Source organism: Numenius arquata, chromosome 5 (assembly GCF_964106895.1).
Source record: "Numenius arquata chromosome 5, bNumArq3.hap1.1, whole genome shotgun sequence".
Taxonomy (NCBI): Eukaryota; Metazoa; Chordata; class Aves; order Charadriiformes; family Scolopacidae; genus Numenius; species Numenius arquata.
The window spans coordinates 35,668,272-35,685,991 of NC_133580.1; the positions used below are offsets into that span (position 1 = coordinate 35,668,272).

Sequence of the window (17,720 nt, forward strand, 5' to 3'; positions counted from 1 at the left end):
ACTATGAACTCAGCAGTTGTTTGATGGTTACTCACCATCAAAGGAAAGAAACCTTTGGAGTGTGATAGAACCAGTTGTATGGATAACAGAGGTGTCATGTGAACTTGAAATCAATGATAAAGAGCAAGGTGTACAACATGTTAACAAACATATCGGAGAGATACTAACTGGATTCCAGAACACAGAGAAAGAAATCATCAACATTAACATCAGACTCCTGCCAAGGAGTTGTGATACCAGATTTACTCTAGTGCTACCACTCCCACAACTGACCTGAAGCCATTGACCTTCAAATCAACAGAGGCTGCCCAAGAGTGAGTGATACATCAAAGAAAGGGGTAGGCACTAAGGAACTTTATGTATGTTTAATTTTTGACTGTTTGAACTAGATGTGCTCCTATCCCCGTAACTGGAATAATTATAAAAAAAAAATAAAAAATCTTTGATCAGACTGTTAGGACTTTAATTAGACTAACACTAAATTCTTGTCTATGCATATAAAGTGTGTGTTGCCCATGCTGATTGTGTCTCCTTGATGTCTGAATAGTACTTGTCAATCATGATTTTTTCCCTGACCATTCGAATGTTATGTGAGCAAACCCAAACCTGAGTAATTCCTTATTGGTACATAATGTTTTTTTAAGTTATAGAAGAGTGAAAGTAAAATAAAGACATTGCAAAAAAGGTAGTGGAAATGATAAGCAATTTCCTGAGGAAGTTAAAATCCCAGGAAATTTACGCTTTTTACCCCAAAAGGGTCATGTTCGGTTTTGCACTGAAATGACAGCTGCTAGCAACACCTCTATCAAGCGACAGGTTAGAAATACACTAGCCATTTGAGTATTGTAAGTATTCTTTCATGGACTTAGGAGGAACAGGTAAAAAAAGCTTGTTCATCCAGGAAGTGAAACTGGTTTTTCTTCTCATTGGAATCCTGAAAACATTTTTTTTTCTTCCATTCTTCTTCCCTATCTTCTTTCATTGACTTACACAGCTTTTTCACAACCATCTCCATTCCCAAGATCTGTATTTTGCTTAAAGAAATACATATCTCTGGCAAAGCATCACAATGGAAAATGTTCTCTCTGTCCTGTTCCAGATAAAAATATCCTACAAGGACTGAAAATATTACCAGAATAAAGATGGTGATGAAAAGGGAAAAGCATGACAGGCAGTAAGAGGTAGACGTTTCTATGCTCACCAATGTTTACAAAAGAAGGAAGAAAGGCAACAGATAAAGTTCAACAAGGAAGACGAAGTTCAAAAGGATAATAAGCACGTGCTCATTTCCATCATTTCTTCAAATTATGTATCTGCTACTTAATTGTTTTTTCAAGATACTTCCAACAAATACAGTAAGAACTATGCAATTATATACGCAAGGAAGTTTCAGAAAGCCTGACCGAAAGGGTGAGAGAGGATGCTGAAGATGGCTGCTATGAACAAAAAAAAAGAACAGTTGATATAAGATTGATAAACAGCAACACCATGTTAAGTGGTACAGAACTAGCCAACATAATGCAACATCACCTGTGAAGAAGGTTCATTCACTTTAAAGACTTCCATGAATATTTAGTTGATTGCTTTCATTTTCAGTTCAGATCCATTTAAGAGTAACTGGTGAAACGTTATTTTTACATGAGAGTAGTACATCCTCTGTTTGAAGTTAAAGCCACAGGTGCTAAACAGTTGCCCCAGTTGGATAACTGTTCTTATTAAATACTATGAAGCTTGATTGAAATGGCTTAGTAACAAGATTCAAGTATTGTCTCTTGTTAGTAAGAAAAGGTATTAGCAGGAAATGTTTAAGAATACTGCTGACACAAGCACCTTCTTACCTTACCTGGTAAGGGTGGGTGTAGAGTACATCCTCGAGTGAATGAAGTCGGTCCTAGGTAAGGGAACATTGAAGCACTAACAGTGGTGACAGGGTTTGTGGTGAACTCTCCAGTTTGCTTTTGATTTCTTGCTTAATTAAGTCATAAACCAGGAATTACTTTTCCCCCCTTCCCTCCTTTGGACAGCAACAGCTATCCACTCAAGTACCACAATCACATCCAACAAACACAATACCTACTTTGCTCACGTTGGTGCTGTCTTAGCAATGTCTCTTAGAAGCTGAAGTACTCAGAAGGTAAGATTAAATGGTAAAGTTATGATTCTAATGGATTAAAAAAATCAGAGTATATGTTTTTAGGATCAGCTCTTCTATTTCCTGGGATAAAGGTGGGTAAATTCTGACCTTGTTAAAGCTTACCAAATCCCCTGCAGAAATGTCTCTTGAACCACATGTAAGAATTACACACATCATTATGAACATTCATCAAATAGACCACATATTGAAAGGTGCTGAACCTGTATTCACAATTGGCGCAGAAGTATTATTACTGGAAGACAGAAAATACAGGTTTTAGAAGTAATAGTATCCTGACGTTTCCAGCTCTTGAAGATGTATTTTTTCAATCTCAGAAACAAGCATCAATGAAGGATTTTCTTACTTGTAGTGAATCACTAATGGATGATTAAGAGCACAAAATGGTAAGAATAATTGAATTTTATTTCAGACAATAACTTTGTGATAGCTTACTAATAATTTATTCATAGATATATTTAATAATGAAGATATTATTGCCCAAAAAAGTGATGTTTGATAACACAAATATAACTTTAGTAGAATTTTGCCAGTAATGGTAACTTGCAGCTCATTTCATATACAGCATTTAATTAAATCCATAAGTGCAGACTGTCCAGATGTTGGTTTTTTAATTTAATAATGATGGAACCAATGAGATGCTGATAGGTTTGTAAACTAAGCCTTCAGAACATGGAGAATTCCACAGGGCCTTAAAAAAAAACAGAAAAAAAAAAGAAAAGAAAAAAGAAATGAAATGAAATCTTAAAGATGCATGGTTTGATGGCAACACAAAGTTAAATGAAAAACGATCATTTATGCTGTATGCAGTCATGCAGGCTGCATGTAATAATAAAGCTTCTTGCACACCAATGATCAACCTAACAAGGAATTAAGTGACTATGCATAGAAAACCAGAAATATGACTTGTCAGCTTGTGCATGACACAGTTCTAGTTAGAAAACAGTTATGTATAACAGATGCCATGTTTGTACAGGAAAAAGGTCACCAGAATGAGCTAGTTTATGCTAATAGAGGGAATCAACATGCAGCATGCACACAATATAAAAACATTTCCACGTTATGATAAAACTTTGTAAGTAGACCATTCTGCATTAAAACCCATTAATTCTAAAAATATTAATATGACAGAAACCATACATGTTGCTTTACAACAGAGTGGATATCCATGCCTCATTTCTGTATTTTGCTTGTTGATCTTTTCTTCAAGGTGAATCCAAGTTTTTATCCTTTTAAAGAAAATATACTCAAAGCCCATTGTGAAACATTGCTACGTTTGAGATCTTCTGACTGTTTTTGAATGCACTTTGCTGAATTCTCATTTCATTCCTTTGAACAAATTTCAAAAGATTTCATTGCTGCTTATATATTCCAAAACCATTCTCTGGCCTTACTCTGACACTGCTCGTATTCAGCATAATGCATGAACAGAGTCAGCAAGGTATAATCTAGTGGGAAAAGTATGGTTTTTTAATTCCTATGAAATACAAGCTATTGAAACGTCTTGTTTGAGAGTGTCCTACTTCTTTCTATCCTAAGCGTAACAGGTCAGAATGGATGTAGTAAAAACATGTTATTAATTCTAGGGATAACTGCCTAGATGTCATGAACTGCCCGCTACTAGCATCTTTATGATAGAGACAGCGTAAGTATAACATGCTGAAAATATCTACTGCAATAATGTTTTGCTAAGTCATACTCACTTATAGGTACTACACAGAAATTAAAGTAAAAATAAGAAATGAGACAAAAGGTATAGATGGATATGCTTAAGTGAAAAATTAAACTTCTGGAGAACTCTAAGGAGAAGACACTGATGGAGCTAAAGCTGAAAAAGTGGGAAAAGCATTATCTTCAAAAAAAGAATTTCTAGGATGAATAAATAGTAATAACTAAACACCCTCCTTTCCTTCTTCCCCTTGTTCTCTCCCCCACCCCAAGACACCTAAGCAAAAATTAGTAACGATGTCTGGTCAATACTTCTAAGTACCTCATACTTTACAGCACTTTAAAACCAAGATAGCAACAGCATAACTGAAGATACAAAAACAGAAGAAAAGACAGAAGACATTTATGATAGAGAAATGTAGAATAAACAGAAAGATGGAAAACTTAACAGGCAAGAAAAGCATTGTGCTGTTATTGCAGAGTACATTACAGGAAAACAGTATTTTTAAAGATACAGAGACTACAGTGTTATATTAAGTTCTGGTCTATGTGGAAACTCAGCTATTATATCATCAAGCCACATATTACTACAAATATTTAAACAGCACACAGTTTTTTTCTACAAGCAGCCAGAAGCCAGCTTGCATTCCACAAATCAAAACTGAAGATCATTCATACTAATGGAGCACCACTACAGAACGTAAATTTTACTGTTCTTTATTCCTAGAGATGGCAAAATTAAATTCGTAATACCTGCTGACAATCAGCCACAGGATTAAAGTGAGTAGTGGAAGCCTGTCTTTTCCATCCAACAAGTCTCAGTTTCTGCCCCAGAACCCAGTTACTTTTGAAGTTTTTTTATGTGAAAAAAACCTGTATCGCTTTTTACAGAGCACCATAAACATTAAATCCTCAGCACAAGAAGGCATCCTCTGGCAAGTTCAGCACTGGTAACTTGAACTGTTTATCCTTGTAGTCAGCAGTACGAGGCGTAACAATTCATTCATGTTCCCAACTTTGTGTCTAAACGGAATTTAACCAGCAAGTACCTAGGTGGTTGATGGTGAGGCAATATGTTTGGTAAGGGTTGGTGGGAAGCAATCATTAAAACAACAAAAAAATTCAGCATAATATTTCACTATTAATGGATGAAGAGTGTGACAATTTGCACAAGCAGGACATCCTAAAACACACACAGATTTTGAAACGGTATTTTGAAGTTGAATACTAAAAAAAAGGAAAATGGGCGCAAGAAGAGAAAATGATTGCTAGAGGAAGTTGTGGGAAAGCAATTAGCATGCCAAGAACAACTTGGATACCCAGGTAAGGATACACAGAAGTACCAGCAAAGCAAAGACTGAAATGGTTAATGGTTGATTTGATTTCTAAAGGTATTTATTTTTTCAAAAATAATTTTGCATTAGAGAAAGGTATATTATGCATGAGTTTGAAATATTTCACTATATGTGTTAGAAAGCAAACTCAGAGAGAAAATAAGAAATAAATGGAGAAAAATAATTTAGTAGTAACATACAATAGCAGGTGGACATCAGTCTCCAAGGAAGCACGGGTGGAGGGGTGGGGCAGAAGCAGGATGTATTTTCTATTTTAGGTGGCAAAATGCAACTCATTTCACACTGTGACTATGTAATACTGCAGGCAGGAATATATTTAGATTAAACTGGAAAGTTCAAGAAGTTTAAGTACTTTAGCATTCTGTTCCCCTGCCTTCTTAGAGGGCACAATGCAACAGGTCCCTCATGGCATTCATAAACCATGCTGGCTGGCTGCCAGGGAGGATGAGGAGCACAGAAGGGAGGTGGAGGGGAACAGTTAGAGCATCCACCTCCAAGTGTTCCTTTCCCTCCTAGTGAAACACAGATGCTCTGCAGAAAGCAGTGCCCGGGCCTTGAGAGGGAAACAGGCATGCTGTCCAAGGTGATGTACAGCAAACTACAAAACAAATACCCTGAAAGTGTATTATTATGAATACCTATTAATTTTAATATCGCATGGTAGTACAGGTGTTTAGAATCAGTGCCTGCTTGTGCATCACCCAGCACTGTTGTGAACATGGTGATCACTGAGGAAAGGTAATTTTTGTTTGCAGCTATGCAAATCAAACAGTAGGCACACTGGGAGCAAGACCACACATGTTTGTTGTCTGAGACTCTAGAAGCGTAATACAAAACGTAACGGACCACTAAACTGGAAAGGATTCTCACTAAATGGGGAAGGAGTTAAGGACCAGTCCAAAAGCTGTTTACATCAGCTTCACTATCAGTATGAAAGAAAAAGAACAAACAGAATAACAGTTCTGACCTGTGAAACCTATAATACCAGCAAAAGGCAGACACAGATAAGACATCGTAGAAATCATGTTAACTATTAGGAATTTCAACTCTGTAGAATAAAACTAAGTACAAACTGCTTTCATCCAAAGACTGATAAAGATTGACAAAGCCGTGCTGAGTTGGATGTCTTTTGGTGACAGAAACAAAGAATTCTACTGTGATTGTTGAATTCTGTTTTTAAGACGCATTTTAATGAAAACTCATTAGCAGTGCACATGCTCCAGAGTGTTTGTGCGATGCCCGCATGACACTTTGGACTACCTATTTAGCTTGTGGCCATTACTAGGGTTGTATAATTTAACACGATCTTGTAATCAGTCATGATGCTAGTTGACTGTATCTATTCATCTTCCAGTCCATTTTAGAAACCTGATAAACATGGAAGAAATTATTCCTTGATCTCTCAATAAAATAAGGCTTTGCAAATAATAGAACGTGAAGGAAGTTAAATTGGCACTGATTATTTAAGCACATTAATAATTTATTATTTAGCAGTCTCCCACATCAATCTGTTGTTCACATGGCTCTTTCTGCAAGATTCCCAACATGTTTTAAATGATTCTCGTACACATATTGGAAAACAAAATAAATTTAGGACTATCATAAGGTGAGATCCCTTGACATTCTGCAGTAGAAAGCAATTAGCTTTCTAAGAAACCTGGATTACTTTCTAATGTCTACCCTTGAATACAGACAAGCAGCTAGCTTGATATTTTACTTTCAATTTAGTCGAGTAGCAAAGTGGTCATGTTAATCACTTAAGGAAACTGTAGTGTTCCTCATCATAGAAGACCTTTTCCTCCTTATCAAAACTTATTCTAAACTTTGTGTTTTAATTCTATAATTGTTTTGTATTAGATCGTTTTAATACGGAAAAGAGATTAAGCAGTGTGCTTTCCAGTTCAAACAGTTCTTAATGAGAAACATTATCTTTATGGCTTTCACAAGCTTTCACTTGCTTACAGTACTCTAAAGTATAATACAACTCTACAGTACTCTAATAATAATACAGTACTCTAAAGCAATTTCAGTTGAAAAATCTCAGTGTGCTGCATGGGAGAAAACAGGAATCTATCAGAAGTATTATCCAACAATTTACAGGTATTGCAGGAGACTGATCCAAACTTTACTGACCATCTTGATAGGCAGAATCTGACTGTATTTATATTCACTAACATAAAATACACCATATTAACTTCTGTTCTAGTAACCTCTCAAATACTTACCCCAAACCCTCAGTCAACATTGTCCAAACTTTTTCAGAGCGGCTCCACAGAGACAAGAACATTACTTCCCTTTGAAACATTGCATTTCTTCCTTCTTCACCCATTCCTTTCTAAATATAAATTAGCCTCCAGCCTTTTTTCATTAGTGTACACCCTATGAATGAAAGGATTCATTCCTCGTCTAAGTCAAAGTTAGAACTTCCATTTACTTTTAATGATGCATCTAAATCAACTCGAAGGCTAAAGAATAGTCTCTCAACTACTAGAGGCATTGTCCAGAAGTCAAAAAACCAGAGCATTGGTTTCTCTTGGAGGCTAACCTGTCTCCAGAGGTCCCTTCCAACTCCTATCACTCTGTGATTCTGTGATTAAGTTTATACAGTGAAAAAATTGAATGTGAAAGAAAAAATTATTCACAGAAGAAATAACACGGATTTTTGAAATACTACATTCTCAAGTGTATATCAATATTTGTACAACACTGATGAACAATGCTATGCAAATTCCTGATAATACTTTTATCCAACAATCATTAGCTTCTAAAGTTGCATTAAGGAGAAATACAACAGGTGACTTTTGTTTTTTTAAAATGGAATTACAGCTGCAAATATGTAGTGATGACAGAATGAACTTAAATTTCCTGCTTACCTGTTAAACTAGGTATCTTAGGTATTCAACATACGCTATTCTCAGAATGTGTGACTAATGGGGTGACAATTATATCTTGCATTCTCTGATCTATTCTGTGTTTTTCTATTTAATCTAATTTCACATTAGTACCATATTCTTGTAGTGATACACACTTACTCAGAGCCTGAATAAAATGATGTACAGATACTACTTTCCACGGTTACAACTTGCTCTTTGAGATGTCACATAAAAACAAGAATACAAATCTAATTCCCACTTGGTTTCAACAGAAACACAGTTGAACCTATCATTACCTGTAATAGCCATCCTTTGAAGAAAAGCTGCACAATCTAATAAATAAGTGACCAAAAGTTTTTAACAATATTATCAAAAGTGCTAACGCTATTTATTTGCACATTCTTCTTTACTGAATTCCCTTCATGGTGATCATAGTAAGCATGTCTTACTCCTGGAGATTAGTTCAACTTTCTCTGTAATCAACTCCTTATAACGCAATTTTCCCAAGTTATCTGTACAAGATAAATACAAGTGGATGTGTTGTTCCATACAAAAACATTGCATGTTTCCTTTTGTTCTTGCATTGCACCACCCTATATAAGAAAACGTATGATTGCAACCATGACACAGTAGAGGCATTTTACCAGGAAAGGTTGAAAAATATGTTCCGCTAATGGTGAAGAGAATGCTGCTAAAGAAAAGTATTATTTTTTTAAAAAAATGATGTTATTATTATCTTTAATACTCAGATGTCGGCCAGAAAACTGTATCTGTTTGGGGGAGGGGCTTCTAATTTCATTGCAGAATTGGCAATCATCTGCTTTACTGAGAGAAGCCCTTCACCCCAAACTCCAAGGGAACACAGACTGTAGAACAGGAGAAAAAGAAAATAAATCCATGCATCATGACATACCACATATTTGATTTGGAACAGAACAACCAAATGCACAAAGACATCTGTTTAAAAGAAAAAACCAGCAACAAAAAATACCCAACAAAAAACCCACTAACCAACCCTACAAATTGCTTATTCTCATTTCTAGTGGAAGATATTTAACTTCTAAGATGTAATAAAGTAGCCACTAAAGATAATTAGTCCCAGAAGAAAGGGATATAGCATTGCAACGTACAGAAATGTTTTCAAGTATTTTTGAATATTATGGGATTTTCACCGTTAATATATATACCTCACAATTTCAGTAAATTCCAGCAGACATTATTTGACAGACACAGTAGAAGATAAGGGTTCATAATTGGCAATCCACAAACAAGAAATTAGTGCAGATAGGTACACTGAAGAAAAAAACCAAACAAAACAACCCTGAAGTGTTGATTAATACATATAAAAAATTATAACTACATTTTTGTTGAAAGTATTTTACTTAAAAATAAAAAAAAAAGTTAGTACTTCTGGTTTGGATCAGCTTAAAAGACAGCCTGAAAAAACACCAAAAGGTAGTTTGCTTCAAGAACTTTTCAGATTTAAATGTGAAATTTTCATGTTTCTATCTTCAGAAGACCATCCAAAGACTCAGAAGACAAAACTTTAATGTGCCACTGATACAAAACAAAGTGAGAGGACAGTTTCAAAACCTTATTTAACTCCAGTGTTCGTTCTATAAATTTGAAGCAGCATATTGATACACAACAATGCAGAACAACAGCCTTAGCTGGCAGAACAGTCTTTGGTGGGAAGTATTTGTTCAAATCACAGAATAGAACTGTGCTAAATATTCCACATTGTGGCATTCTTAATCAAAGATTATTAAAGAAGGCTCATATAAATGAGTGAATCTCTTACACGTATTCAACCAATGTGCCACAGACAGAATCCTTTCATTTAAAAAACCTGGACAAAACCCCAATATTTCTACAGTTAAGGAATCTTCACCGACTATGTTCTTGCATGAGAATACATTCACCTTCTAGCAGAAATTCTGACAGATGCTCCTTAGGAAATAGAACTTTAACATCACTTGGCAAAATTTTATTTATTTCAGTATCTTTCAAAATTTGAATATTGCTGTGACAGCATATGGTGATTATAAACATAACAACCTCATTAAATTGTCAATAAGTGTGTAAATGAATACTGAAAAAAAAATTAGAATCCACTAATACATATCCTCCACATTCACTTATGCTAATTCTCAGCTCTTTATAAAGCATAAAATTAATAGGGCATTGGCATGCTGGCAGGTAGCTGTAATTATCTTCTCATGTTTCAGAAGGTATTTGAAAATCATTGGAGAGCAAAGGATGAATGGTGTTCCAGTAAATCCCCCTAAATCAATGCATAGACACAACAGCAGCGCAGGCAAACAGGTCTGACAGAAGTCTGAACACCCACAAAGTTGACAAAAAAATACTGTTCGATACAGCTACTTACATCATGGCCTACGAGTTCTGTCTGCGTGGATTTATCTGCTTGGGAAACAAGAGCCTTCTGAAAGCACTGAGCCTTTTCCTGTAAAACAAAATGACGTATCAGAGCTAAGTCATGATTTTCCTCACTGGGTTTTGCAGCTGCGAATATTCAGATAAGTTCAAAACTCATGTCTGGACAGCTGTTCAGAAACGGATTTATTATGGCACTGTTCTTACTGGGAGGTTGATTTCTTTATGGTTATTTCCCTTTATCAACTTATATTTTTCTTAAACAGACAGTGGACTCGGATCATCCAACTATGAGCTGGGCCCACTAGAAGGACATCACAGAAGCACGAGGCAAAGCAACCTTCTTCCAGAGCACAAAGGTACAAAGCACTGGACAGCAGTAGTGACTCTTGCAAACACCAGCACTATCCCAACAGCAAAGAAACCATTTTTTTTAAGAAACATTAAGGAACATGCAAACTCCACTGCATATCACAATGCTGAGATGGCTTCCCCCTTGCCCAATGCAAACATGTTAGCAACGCCTAAGCATTCCTTGGTTATTGTACTGATTTCTGCTTTTTGCATTCTTGTCCCTCTGTATCTCAAACATTTTTGGAAGTGTGGTGTGAATTTCTGGGACAGGCTTGAGCAAAGAAATCTGGTTGCTTTGACACAATTATGCATCATAAAAAAATATGCTTCATTTTGATACTTCATTTGAAATTCAACACTGATTGGAAATGTTGATATCCTCATCAAGCCCTTACATATACTATTTATTTTTTTTTTCCAGTAGAAAGTACACGATGAAACAACTGTAAAGACGTGGGATAAAGCAGGAAGGGGAAGGCTCCATGACTAGAGAACACAAAGTCCTCAACTGCACTGATTTATGTTTTCCTATCTATCGATTTGGTTTTATTTTTCAGCTATATCCATACAAAATACTTATCTTTGACTCAAATTCCTCAAGACGTACAAAAGTATGTTTTAGTGTTACTGACAGGTATGTATTACAGTAAAACAGATTTTGTGTAAAATGAATTTCAGGTTAATTGAATCTCAAGATGAATGAGTCTCATTTTTTACTGAAATAAAGACATAGAAACATCATTATTTTCAGCTACTGTCTCAGTGTGTTTTCCTTTATAAGTATCTCTTCTACACACTTTAAAAATCAACTGTTATTAGTTTCAAGCCAAGACGCACATCACTATGTTAAATGAATTTTGGCCAAAAGCATGTAAACAGTAGGAAGAAGACAACACCTAAATGAGACTATCTCGACTATTTCAATTCTTCAAATAAGGAGGGGGAAGGATTCAGACCAATCACTACATGGTTATGAGACAACTCACACCCAGATTTGCTGATGTAACTACCAAATTAAAACTGAATTCATGGAAAGGTAATTTCATTTCTGACAGAAAAGCTGTATCTTCTTGAGGTTTGAATTTACTGGTCCACTGCCCACAGCATTTTTACATATTTAGAAAACAGGCATTGTTATAGATCTACTTTCTTATTTAGACAATAATGTTTTACCGCCCAGAAGCTCCGTGAATTTTCTAGTTACAAACCCAACATTCACAGAGAATGAATGTTCAAGTAACATTATGGTTGGAAAAATCAGTATTAAAGTGTGTATCTGAACAAATTTAACTTTTTCTGTGGATTCACAAATACATATTTTGAAGTAACTGGGGGGAAAAAAAAACAAAACAACTGAAGAAATCAAAACCTTCATGAAGGCAACCAATTGAGAAAGCTAGGAAGGCTGGAATAAGCAAATTCATTTATTTCTGTGAGCTGCTCATTTAACTGTGTATATGCAGTGAGATCCATTTGCAACACATTCAAGTTCTGACTCCACATTATTATCTTTACCAGAAGCAGAAGTTAAAGATGTCCATGTTGACTAGTAGTAGCTTCTCTTTACTCTACAAAAAAGTACTTTCAATTTTGTTGATGTGAAACAAACTTCATAATATGAATTATTTTCAAAATTATTAAATATAATAAGAATACAGTGTATTTTATCTTATTTTCAATGATGCAGCAAAAGTCTGCAACAAGTTTCAAATCACAGAGATAAATATTTTCCATGCAGAAATGTAGACAACTTATGGTTTGTTACAAACCAGCATCCTACTGGAAAAGGCTACTTACACCTAACAGTCATTCAGCCTCATCTCAGTTTTATTTCCCTAAATTACACTGCTTTATTTCTAGAATTCTTTTTGCCAGAGTAAAGTAGCTGTTCCAAAAGACATACCTTTGTTTATTAAATAATTTTAGTAATATTAAAGGTATTAGATATAAAAACCCTCTATACAATGTTCTTTCCAATATAAAAACAGCTCTGAAAATGATAAGTTGATAGTTCAAATATAATTTTGTGTTACATTGACTATATTAACAGACAGACTTTATAATGAAGTAATGTGACAAAATGCTGGGAAAAAAATTGTTATACTGTATTGTGAATTTTAGATGTATAAAATATAGCATACTATACAAAGCAAGCTAATGCAAAACTTCAGTGTAACTATTTCTGTAAGTGTTGCAGATCTTCACACAAAAATATATATAAAACCTACTTTACATACACCAAAAAAAAAAAGAAAAAAGTGTAAACTGACACTTGTTTTCACTAGGTATATAAACTATTGTAAATATTTGGCAACATTTGCTAGGTATTTACAACACTGTCTGCTTTTGGCCATAGGTTTACTGTTCCTATCCATGTACAGCACAACATGGAGGTCATGTTCTCCAAAGTATAAAGATCACTTGCAGAGGATTTGCACATTTGCCCAAATACTTCCTTTTCGAAAATCTTACTAAGAATTTTTAAATGAATCTTTAAAAGAATTGATGTCCAGGTATCAATTAATTTTGCTTTTTCAAATGTGTTACCTGCTGTTTGGTATGTCTGAGTCTGCACAATTACTTTGGTCTTAGTAATTAGAATTAGAAATAGAATAGAATAAACAACAATCCGGTAGTGCTGCAACAAATGCACCAAGTGAGACGTAGTCTGAAAAGGTAGGCAATTCTTTTTATTCACTTTTTAAAAAGCCAATACAAATGAGACAGACTAAGAAACTTCCAGCTGCCCAGGTACTGGAAAAGGACTTTTGGAACTAAAAAACCATCCCTTTTTCTCAATTATAGCAATTCAGCCAAATAAAGATCTTTACAAGCCAACTAGCATGCTTGAACATTAATTCATAACAAATAAATTGTTATGAACATTATTTTCCTATAGCAGCCTTCAATTGCCATCACATCACTAGTCTGAGACAGTTACTATTATAAAGTAACATTTTAAAGCAATCTGTCAAGTTGTGAAACTTCCTGGAGACCTTCTGGCCATTTAAAAACACCAGCTATTTTCTTTCAGAGGTTTCCTAGTGAAATTGAATAATTAGTAATTTTTTCCATATGTGAGCCAGTCTTCATACCATTAAATGCATACACTGTACCCTACCACCTTCTCCCCAAATACCCAAAAGCTTCAAAAAGCTTTTTCATAAGTCTATGTTGAAATGTAAGGATTTTGAAAAAGTGAAAACACTGTACAAGGTGTTTCCTTAATGCCCCCATTTTTCTTTTGAGATATTTCATAGAATCACAGAATATTAAGTAGTCCCATCATCCTGCTTTCCACCCTTTCATTGTGCGTGTCTGAGAGGAGTCCGCTCCACTTTCCCTACAAAATATTAGGCAGTAAAAAGACTGCAGCTAGATCCTTCCTTGTCCTTCTTATCAGGGTAACAAAAACAGATGCCTTTGCCTCTCTCTGCAATGTCAGGTGCTCTGGCCCCCTAAGGATCTTAGTGGTCCAGAGGAAGGAAACTCTCTAAAGACCAAGAAGGGACTGAATCATTTATTTTTGACATATTTTTAGGATCAGACAAGCAGAGTATTTCTGTGTGACTTTTTAAAAATAGATTATAAATGAACACCTTTGCTCACTCTTCTGTGTGTTGCCATTCCCTCATATTAAAATAAATAGCTTTAAGTGCACACTTGCAAGGTGACAGGGATAAAAGCATGAAAAATTCTCATTCCATGGGTTCATTCTAATTAGTAAAAGGGGAAGAAGAGCTGTCGGCAATTTTAACGTCAGATAACTCATAGCAACATTGCCAGTAACTTTCATCACAACCCCTCTCTCTCACATATGTGCGCACGTGTGACAGTGTCTGTTGGGGAGAGAGAGATGGAAACTATGTGGAAAACATTTTCTCCATCATTTGCTTTTGCTTAATTTACTGAGATTACTAACCAAAATATTTCAACAGCCCTAACGAAAAGCATTAGACCATGATCAATAAAGCTATTCCTTCACATGGGAATAAGTTCACATGTAGTTTATATCTCAAACTACCTCTAGTACATAAATGCCATTATTTATAGTTATTACTATTATGCTTGTAATAAGTCACCAAGAGGTGCTGAAATAGAAAGATAACAGGCATCAGCTGATCACATGCATGTTAAAAGATTACAGATAAAATAGGTAAGTGAAATATAAGATAAAATAGTGTTTTGTCTTCACAACTGAAACACAGCACTATAAAAAAAGTGGAGTCAGTTGCTACTAGATTACTTGCATTTAGAGAGTCAGTATAGGTTAATACATCTTGAAACATGACTGGCTTTTTACAGTGCTCCTTCTTTGAACAGAAGAAGTACCTTAAAACAATTTCCATAGCTTTGACTGTGGACAGGTCAAAGTTATTTTTGTGACTGTTCTCTTACCCAATTCTATCAGTGACAGCATGGTGACCACTTGTGGTGCTTTGTTTAATTGCAAATTCCAAAAAGAAAATGTTTGAAAATTACCTTGAATGGTCATACTAAATCAAACAGCAAAACTTACTGTTCCAGGTGTTTTAGAGAAATCAGAAGTCTTTTAGCCAGTATAGCTGTGGCTTTCACCACTAAAGAATCTATTTTGTCTTGTTGATAACATATTCAATTAAAGATTTTTTTTTAACTAACAGCTGTTCCACCTTTATTCTTAGATTAAAAAAGTCTCACATCTTAACTGTTTGCATTCAAATCTCTTTGTACTCAAACTACTCAACCTCTCTCTCCTACAGTCTGCACAAATTATTGTATGATTTTATGAAGATGAATCTGTTTTATTTGGGTTTTCTCTTGGCATACTTCCAAAATGGCCTATAATTGTGAGTATTAGCACTGCAGTCAGATTTACAACTTACATGCAATTGTTTCCCTTGCTTCAGGAATTTACCCTCCTGTGAATAACAACTTATGTTTGCCTCAGAACTCATGGAGAAAAGCTTTTTTTCAAAAGACTGATAAAAATGCAAAGTCTTTTAATTCTGATGTGCTTTGGGATTAAACTTAATCAACATCAGCAGTTAGGCAGTGAGAGCAAAGGGATAACAAGTAGCACAAAAAACTGCTCTCCAACATTTATTCTATCCAATTTGAAGGCTACAGTAAGCTACAGAATTGACTATATGACAGCTGTTTCCATAGAAATTGAGTCTCTATTGGTTTGAGTCTCCGTTTGGGAAGAAAACATTAACGTATACAGCATAGCTTTAGTGATCAGCTGTGGTACAGCTGAATCACATCACACTTGAAAATGCTTTGTGAAGCCCAGCAAAAAGCCCAGCTGTCTCTCAAGCACAGGATAAGAAAGCAGCTACAGCGTGGTCCAACACTCAACACAAAGTACTAAGAACTAATGTGCTAAAAAGCCACAACAAATTTAGAGGCATTACTCTGGAGTCACAGCGGTGAATAGATGTGATCATCCCCAAGGGGACTATCCCATCGTTCAGGAGAAAAACAGGGGAGAACTTGGCGGGAATGCATCCAAGTATGCAGAAAGAAAGGTTTCATTGAGAGCTATAGTTCTGTCGAATCACTATAAATGACAAAGACCAAAATAACATGGAATTTCAGTGAACGTTTCATAGTTTTCCTATAGGACTCTTATGCCAACCAAAACGTTTTTTCAGTTATTATACTGTAATTCTTCTGTAAAACACAAAGGCAAAGTCCTATGCATATGCTAAGTATGGTATCTGGAATGAAAGATGACGTTCCTTCTGCTTTGATTTTTATCAAAACACAGTATCCAGGTATCAATCAAGAAAGGCTAAGACAAGCCTGTCTCCAAGCAGTTTGCAATGCTTTAATAGTTAGCTACTGCCAAGTCTGAATACATTTAATGAAAAAAAAAAAAACAAACCAATTTCTGAAAGTGTAATCACTTCATAATAGGTCTTTGAAGATGAACAATATTTAGGAAGATTTCAAATCTTAATAGAATTACAAGCCCCACTATAGTCATGCCTGCTAGCCCTACTCACAGTAATACAACGGTTTACTAGATCCTAGCCAGGGAGTTATTACAATTACTTTTTAAACAGTTTTAAAATCCTTATAATGCCAAGTGTTTTATTAAACTATCCCCAAGCTCTGCAAGAGAAAAACTCTTTGTTTTGCTGAGTGCTGTATGAACTTAGCAATAAAAACAAGACTCTTACCTTTAAGAACACAGGCTATCTAACCAGAAACAGAAACACACACAAAAAAAAGTGAATCGCCTAGTCCACTGAGCTGATGAATGCCAGAGATAGTAAAAGAGCCTTAAAAATTATATCTTCTGACTCCCATTTATTTGACTGGACCATGTTGTAGCTTAAACATTACCATTACTACTTATGTATGTATTGCAAAATTAAAACTAAATGTTTACAGGGACACGAGACCACCACAAAATTCCAGGATAAGGATTTTTCAAACATTTTCAAAAATTTAAAACATAAATTTTCATAAATTTATGTTTTAAAAGCATCTTTGGAAGATACTTTAAGATACAGCATTAAACATGGGCAGATATTGTTTATGCTACGTTAAAAAAAAAATGCATTTCTTGGATCAAGGGAATTTTTTTAAATACAAATGTATCTTGACTAATAATTTCCTGTTTTATCAGTTGCATCAACAGATAGCAAAAGACTCCATTTCCAGGTGGTATTACAATTTATAATTTATATTTTAAAGCGATACCTGTTATTGTTTATTACTATCATTCACTCATTCAGTAAAGCTGTATAGCATTTCCTTACTGATTATGTTTCCAAAATAGATCAGTACTACTCTAAAACATAAGTTTATGTATACACATCACTGAAAGAAAGTATAGAGGAACTTTTTCTAGTTATCACATCTCTAAAATGAACAAAATTACAAATCACACATTCATATATGGCCCAGACGTGGGCATGCATCCATTGA

General features: G+C 35.0%; 1 protein-coding gene across 2 annotated transcripts in view; it reads right to left on the reverse strand.

The window, feature by feature from the left end:
• The window catches only part of CCSER1 (coiled-coil serine rich protein 1), a 628,555-nt gene that overhangs the window by 251,995 nt on the left and 358,840 nt on the right, over positions 1-17,720 (reverse strand). For both annotated transcript variants that reach the window (XM_074148037.1, XM_074148036.1), the window contains exon 8: positions 10,438-10,515. In XM_074148037.1, coding sequence (XP_074004138.1) covers positions 10,438-10,515 — 78 coding nt within the window. The remainder of the gene's footprint in view (positions 1-10,437; positions 10,516-17,720) is intronic.